Source organism: Eptatretus burgeri, chromosome 2, assembly GCF_056783735.1.
Source record: "Eptatretus burgeri isolate ZD-2024b chromosome 2, Ebu_testis_v1, whole genome shotgun sequence".
Taxonomy (NCBI): Eukaryota; Metazoa; Chordata; class Myxini; order Myxiniformes; family Myxinidae; genus Eptatretus; species Eptatretus burgeri.
The window spans coordinates 16,547,359-16,555,430 of record NC_140962.1 but is presented as its reverse complement, the minus strand read 5'-3'; the positions used below and the strand labels follow the sequence as shown (position 1 = coordinate 16,555,430).

General features: G+C 40.4%; 1 protein-coding gene across 3 annotated transcripts in view; it reads right to left on the bottom strand.

The window, feature by feature from the left end:
* Window positions 1–8,072, bottom strand: part of DNPEP (aspartyl aminopeptidase) — an 80,542-nt gene that overhangs the window by 11,210 nt on the left and 61,260 nt on the right. For all 3 annotated transcript variants that reach the window (XM_085864000.1, XM_085864009.1, XM_085863991.1), the window contains one exon: window positions 6,671–6,772. In XM_085864000.1, the coding sequence (XP_085720126.1) occupies window positions 6,671–6,772 (102 nt within the window). The remainder of the gene's footprint in view (window positions 1–6,670; window positions 6,773–8,072) is intronic.

The window sequence follows — 8,072 nt, the reverse complement described above, 5'->3', positions numbered from 1 at the left end:
CACTGCCATATGTCCCTACCACACACCTGGGTGGGGTGTGGGGGGGGGTGGAAGGAGGAAGAAGCCCCGGCCCTTCAACATTAAACGGGCGAGGGACAGCTCCTCCAGCATGGCTATCTACGAGTGGCAATGAGCAAGAAGGTGTGTCATTGGCCCATGCTGCTTGGCGGCATTAATTGGCCCAGGACTTGCTATGTGTGAGCGTGGCACGCCGATTGGTCAGCCCCCAATGTTGGACTAATGTCAACGCCTTGACAGCAAAGAGGGTTCTTCACATGTATTAAGTGTTAGCTGTATTAATTGTGTTTTGGTATTCAGTCAGTATGCTGTGGCATGTCTTGTGTCTCAATTCAAATATTTATCTATTCCAAAGTCATTCGTGCATGTGTGGTTTCTGCCATATTTTATGCGTTGACTGATTCGGTTGATTGGAAATTCCTGGAGGGAAATAAATCAGAGTAATCCCTTTGTTTGGCTCATCATGTGTTTTAACATGCCTATCTTCCAGGTGATGCAATTTAGCCTTTAGCCGAATATTTGCGAGATTTTACTTTTCGGTGTTTACAGTTCCCATCTTGAATAGCTTGCCATTTCGGTTGGGACCTGTACTGCTTTCTTTTCAAATCAAACCAAAATATTGCCTTATTTCTTACATCCTTGATGCTAATGCAGTACGGATTTCTATAGTATCTGCAAAGAGTACTATAATATCAGTGAAATCCAAATCTTGTAGACTTTCTTCACCAACTGTGGCACCTTCATGTACACCCTCCATTACCTTACATGTGTGGTAATCTGATCATAAATATGTTAAACTATGTCTGTGAGATAACACATCCTTGTTTTTTCTCCTGTCTTTATTTCAAAGTACTCCCCAAGCTTTCCCTCATACATAATGCTGCTACATTTCCCTTCATATAACTTCAGTACTCTTCCTATTTTCAATGGAATTTACAAAAAAAAAAAAAGACTCAAATCTACAATTTCATATCCCCAGTGATTAATTATACCTTCAACTAATTGCTCCTTGTAAATCTTTTGTTCACGTATCACCATAAGACCTTCAATATTATGTTTAAATTCATGACTGTGGTGACGGGCTGTCTCTGAATGTCGATCCTCCAGGCAGCCATGACCTGATGTGGCATCTGGCAGCTCAGAGATACAAAAAAGAATGCACAATTTTACGAAACGAAACTTAGTTGATTTATTTCCCCCATTTACAACAACTTACAACCATTTATATTCACCTCTTGGCTCAAATCATACAAAGGGAATGAACATACAAAGGCATGAAGCCATTGCACGCTTCCATTTTGTACATTTATTTCCATGTCTGTGTTCATAAGTAATTATGAATCGGTGATTATATGCAGAAACATCACTCAGCACTAATATGATTAAATATAATCATTAGTGGAAGTACAAATGTGGGAATCAGAGTGCAGTTCAATTAAATGACAAAGTGGCCTCAACGTAACTTGTGCAGAATTTTATTTTTACATCGATTTAAGACTCATGAAGGAGCTTGTGCATAAGTCATTTGCAGGACAAATATAAAGTAGATGTGTACTTTATCAGGAGTTATTTTGACACGAGTGGACAATGAACAAAAAGATGTCATGCATAACAAGTGGGCAATTTCGAAAATTTGGCCTATCAAGTGTTTTACATGATTAATTGTTATGTATAATAAATTTGGCTGATACATTTTTTCCAATTGCGGCCTAATAGATGTTTTGCTTGTTTCGGATGGCCTTGACCTTTGACGAAGTTTGACAAAACCTGACATATACTACACATGGGTACAAATATGCTGCATAAGTGTCAATTTGATATGTTGAAAAATTATTGAGGTATGATCATACTAAAATACGCAATTTGGTGGGTCTGTCTGTCTGTCTGATGGACATAAATAGTGGCTCTTTTTTTAACTTTACCTGTCTGTCTGTCTGTCTGATGGACATAAATAGTGGCTCTTTTTTAACTTTACCTGTCTGTCTGATGGACATAAATAGTGGCTCTTTTAACTTTACCTGTCTGTCTGTCTGATGGACATAAATAGTGGCTCTTTTAACTTTACCTGTCTGTCTGTCTGATGGACATAAATAGTGGCTCTTTTTTAACTTTACCTGTCTGTCTGATGGACATAAATAGTGGCTCTTTTTAACTTTACCTGTCTGTCTGTCTGATGGACATAAATAGTGGCTCTTTTAAGTCTGTCTGTCTGTCTGTCTGTCTGATGGACATAAATAGTGGCTCTTTTTTAAGTCTGTCTGTCTGTTGGACATAAACAGTGGCTCTTTTTTTTTAAGTCTGTCTGTCTGTCTGTCTGATGGACATAAATAGTGGCGCTTTTTTTTCCGTCCGTCCGTCCATCCGTCTTTTTGACCGTGATACATTCGGTCGTTACTTATCCAATCTCAACCAAACTTGACAGGAGGACTAAGGCTCACATAACGGAGGTTGTGGTGACTTAATTTGCCAGCTTCCTCAAGTGGGTTTTCTGCCATGGGTGAAATCCGTGTCAAGATAGCTAATTGTGGCATTGTTCCAAGGCTGCTTCTAATAATAAAAGTAATAACAACACTAACTAGAAGGGCAATCAGTAGAGCGCATACCTCCACCACGTAATGCCTGATCCATGAGAACATATCGGGCCCAATACATATTTGAAATATCATTCTACACAGTACTATCTCCTTTTTTGGCCCCATCTGTCAATGGTGAAGAATCACTTCAAAAATAAAATAATTCTCGTATCCAGATCCCGATTCGGATTTTCACCAAAACCTAATCAGTTTGTCCTTGCCACACACCCAACCTGTCCACAAAATTTCATCTGGATCTGTCCACAACTTTGAGATATCCTGCACACAAACAAACAGACAGAAAGGAGTGAAAACATCACCTCCTTTACCTTCGGTGGTAGAGGTAATTAAATCAACTAGCATATACCCATGCTCCGCACAGAGTTGAATGGGTGGTAAAAGGTGGATGAGGCATAATAGTTGATGTTATGGGAAGCTGGGGAGGGTGTCATAAGGGATGTGATGCGTTATGGTTACCTGTCCTTAGTTTTCTAAAGGACCTCCCTGAAGATGACATTTTGGGTGAGTGTGTTGTTGCTGAATAGTCCTTTTGAGGAATTATTGCCCACTTTGATAGATATATAGGAGTAACTTCTTGCACGTGAAAATGCAACATATAGTTGGCCATGGGAGAACACAGGGGCTGGGAGGTATATTCCGAGTTTGTCAAATGTTTGGCCCTGGGATTTGTTTATGGACATCGAGTATGCGAGTCTGACTGGAAATTGTATCCTCTGCAGTGTGAATGGAAGGTTGGCGTCTGATGGGGCAAGTTTAACTCGCGGGATGAGGACTGTTTGTGTGGCGTGGCTTCCTGTGAGGATTTCGGCATCTAGTACGTACTCATGGATGTGTCTAATGTATCGTCTTGTGCCATTGCACAGTCCTTTGGTAATGTCTAGGCCGTCGATGGGTTGAAAATCTTGTTGAAGCCACGTTGTCATCCAATTCCAGCTTAGAAATTTAGCGCATCGTCTTCGTCACATTAAGAAACCCCAGTATATGGAAAATGAGCACGTTCCTGCCAGCGGTTTCAGAGAAGAAACGTCAAATTACGCGCAGACGTTAACAGAAATAATGTTTTTTTTTTAATCTTTACTTTATATACAATGTTTCTTGTTACATTTTTTGTGTCACATTCACCTTCTGAAGTGGTCAGCATGTGCAGAAGAGGGTTTTACATTGGAGATGCTGTTTTCTCGGAGTGGCATTACGCCTCTCAACGGTGACGGTCTGTCGACGACAGACGTAATGACGTCAGCAAATGACCGATGATGTCATGACGGAATTACGTCTCTCAGCGGTGACGTCACACGTCGCCATGCAAACGAATGTAAAAATTAGAAAATCGCCAAAAATTCCCAAGCCTGTCCATCTGGCACGATCTCACATAGCCTATGCTGTACATTAGACCACAGAGCACCCGCATGTCGAAAGTGGCGACAAGCCGTCCGGCAGTTTCGGAGGAGAAACGTCAAATTACGCGCAGACGTTAACAGAAATAATATATAGGATCACAAATGGAGTTGAGGTCGTTCTCAAGGTAAAAAGGAGTCACATATATGTATATATTTGTGTGTGTGTGTGTGTATATATATTAGATATGTATATATATATATATTTTTTTTTATATCCATATATTATATACAGTATATAGTGTGTGTGTGTGTGTGTTTTTTTTGTAGTTATATTGTAAACAATATATTTTTTTTGTAGATATGCATTTTATATGTTGTTGTTGTTGTTCGTCTTTCGGCTGCTCCCGTTAGGGGTCGCCACAGCGGATCATCCGTTATGATCCGCATTCTGATTTGGCATAGGTTTTACGCCGGATGCCCTTCCTGACGCAACCCTGGTCGCCTCTTACGACACAGGGATAAGGATTGGGTTTCGCCATGATTCCAGGCTGCCCTACACCCTCTCATAGCGCGGCCCAGTGCAGAGCTCCCGTCTTCAAGCGATCCTCCGAGTAGCCGGATTACAGGCGTACGCCACTACGCCCGGTCAGATATGCATTTTTATATATATATATATATATATATATATATATATATATGTATATTATATATTTATATGATTATTACGTATGTTTGCGTCGGAGTGGCAACCCGTCCAAGATTGCATCCACTAGCCAAGGAGACTGCTTAGGCAGCACCAACACTGAACAGAGTATGGTCACAATGGATGGATTATGTATGTCAAATCAATCGGATGAAAATTGATGATTTATGCGACTTTGACCTTTTGATCGTTTTTCCAGCTTTTGTCTAGCTCTAAAAGTTTTTGTGAATATCGGTGTAGGAATGTGACCTGAAGACGACTGACAAACAAACATACCCAGGAAGCTTATATACTTGTGAATCTGCAAATTCGCGAGTAAATGAAGATAGTATGTGAGGTTTCAACCTGGGTTTTCAGCATAATGAGCCGTTGTTATATGGGATCACAAAATATCCCAACCATCCAAATGTTCCAAAGGCTGATTATTGCTATTTTCTGCTTTGTGTTACATTTCTGCTTCTACTACCAATTTCTATTCTATTGTATTTGCTGCTCAAGCTCACAAACACACCTCAACAAAAGCCCTGTAAGCTCACTTTGGCATCTATATTTTTGTTGCACCTTCATTGTGGTCCAGACAAAAAGTGAAAAAAACAATACTGATTAAAACCCCTGGCTTAGTATTTGCATAATGGCTCTATTTTCACTTCCATTATCTATTTCAATGACATTTGAGTTGGGATTTGCTCAAGCATGACGACTACCATCTCAATAAAATTTTATACCAAGTTATGTAAACGGTAATTACCTGCTGTCTTGTCTAAGATGGGAGCATGGTGAAGCATTTTCCATCCCAAATCCATCATCAGAGACTATTTGTAAAATCCTACTCACCCCAAAGTTCTAATTTCCAGAGTGAAGGAATGAATAATGGTCTCAACAATTCTGCTGCAATATCACAGACATTGTTGCAGCATTTGCCAAAAATCAATTGTTCATCAATTGATTTCAACATTAGGTTGACGTGAACAAGTTCACCAATCATTACCAATTCACATTCATTTTTCCAAATTATGCATTCCTCAAACACACCTGTGTGAGACATGCATATTAATGAATTATGCAGCTAGTCTTGATTTCAGCTTATTTAACAACTCCCTCATCAAAACCTTAATTACACAATGCTGTCCCCCAGCACATAATACATTGTTTGTTGCAGTCTTGGAAATAGCCAGAATGCTTTTGCAAATCTGTGATGTCAGTTAATAAAAGAAATATGAGATGTCACAATCACTACACAAAGTTCCAATGATCCGCTCCAACAATTATCGAGTACAAAAAATACAAGTTATACTTGAACCAACTTCATATAACAGGTTTGTTACAGTAGAAAATGCCGTTATCACAAAGAAAACAAGTAAAAAAGACATAAAATGTCATAGCCTCTGTTGTTTTAGTAATTTTGCTGGATGAAGTTAAAGGGCAAGCCCATATTTATGTACAACTAAAATGGTCGCCAGTCCTCCAGTCGGCCATCTTTGATCAGATCGCAAAATCAAGTGAGGGCCAGATGTTTGCCATCATGTGCTGTGGTTATGCCAAGTTTGAACAAAATCGGACCATGCATGTCTGAGAAATAGTTGGTGACACATTTAAGTAACAAAACGGCCACCAGTCAGCCATATTGAATCTGTTCTCAAAATAAAAAACATGGGCTTATGGAAGCCATCATTCATTATCTGTGTGCCAAGTTTGAACAAGATCGGTAAATGCTTGTCCGAGAAATGGTTGAGGACATGTTCAACATCGGGGATTTTTTTTTACAACTAAAATGCCGCCAGTCGGCCATCTTGGATCTGATGTCAGAAAAAAAAAGACATGCATATGTATACCATCATGTGTTGTCTTTGTGCCAAGTACAAATAAAATCTGTCTATACATATCTGAGATATGGTTGCAGACGCATGCACGCACACGCACACACCGACACGAAAATCGAGACCAAATCCATAAGGCCCCAGTTTGGACTAAGTCAAACGTAGGCTAATAAACCAAGCTTGTGATAGCAATAACTTCACCTGCAGAGGAACATCAACTCTTGCTGCGATATCCCTTAAAATAGCAGCTGTCACAGCAGTTGTGGCATAACGTTGGTTGCTGCTGTACTTCAGTACTGGACCCTATGTTGAACACAAGAAGCAACAGTTTGAACGCGATCTTCACACTGCAAAAAAAATTCACATAAAAAAGGCAGAGGCTATTTGCTGAAACAATGCAATATATCAAGAAGGGCCATGGATATACAATTAAGTTAATCCAAGGCAAATTTTAAAACAATTTTATGACGTAAGGATGAAACAGCCGGGGCACACCACACACACCATACACCCCTGTGTTTTACAGGCATCTCTGTATCCAAACCAGAAGAGGATTGCTGGCAGACCCATAATGTCCTGGAGAAACCTGGGGGGTGAGGGGGGGCAGCACAGAAAGGGCAGAGAGTGCAATACCTGGATGGAAGCAGTTGAAGACAGGCCACCAACCTGTCAGTGATGCAGGAGTAACAGGTTCCACAGAATCATTTTAATCGTGAGAGATTCCAATGACTGAGGTCTTGATCACTACGGCATCAAGATGTACTAGGCATGAGGCAGAGACCCCAGAGTGTGGAGGACTGTACAGCATTCTGAGCTGTGGATGAAGGCTTTCCACATTGTTCAAAGTTCAGATTTATCAAGGAAAGACTTGGCATGATGAAGGATGCCCATAACAGATATCATGGCTGATTGCGGGGCACAAAAGTGTGAGGGTCTCAACTTCTTCAAGTAGTTTAACAAGGAAGTACATGGGAGGGTTTTCCAGATGGTCCTTTTGTCACTCCATGTTGGGGTTGAAAGACATTCCAAGTTTTGGAACAGCTCCTGATTCTATCAAGGTCTGCAGGGAGGGAAGAGACTGCTGCCTGCTTATCTGAAGGATGAGGTGCGATAGCAGAGTGTGGAGATGTCAGTAAAAAGGTAAAGAGGGTTTTCCAGAGAATTTGAAAGATCATTGATGAGAATGATAAACAAGATGGCCCAAGACACTGCCTTGGGGCACTCCAAGGAGATGAGAGGATCCTGTTAAGAGCCACACGCTGACAACGATAGTTGTAGTTGGCAAGCCATGAGAGGAGGTCACCCTCTCGGTTCAAGGGTAGCTAGAAACTTCTCCAACACTTGATGCAGGCTTTGTGGAATGATCAGATTTGCCTTCCATGAAGACATGCCAAGTTTTTAACATCTGAATGCGCCTTACTGTTGAAGCCTTTTCAGATATTGAGTCTCTGGATTTTGGTTTTGTCAAATCCTCTTGCGTTAATGCATGTGTTCTGTGGTAATACAACACTCAGCTAACTGTCCTTTCCCTACCCAAAATAATAACAAACAAAATTATTGTAAAAGAGTAATTTAATTTGTTGATGTCCTGTTTTTTTTGTAG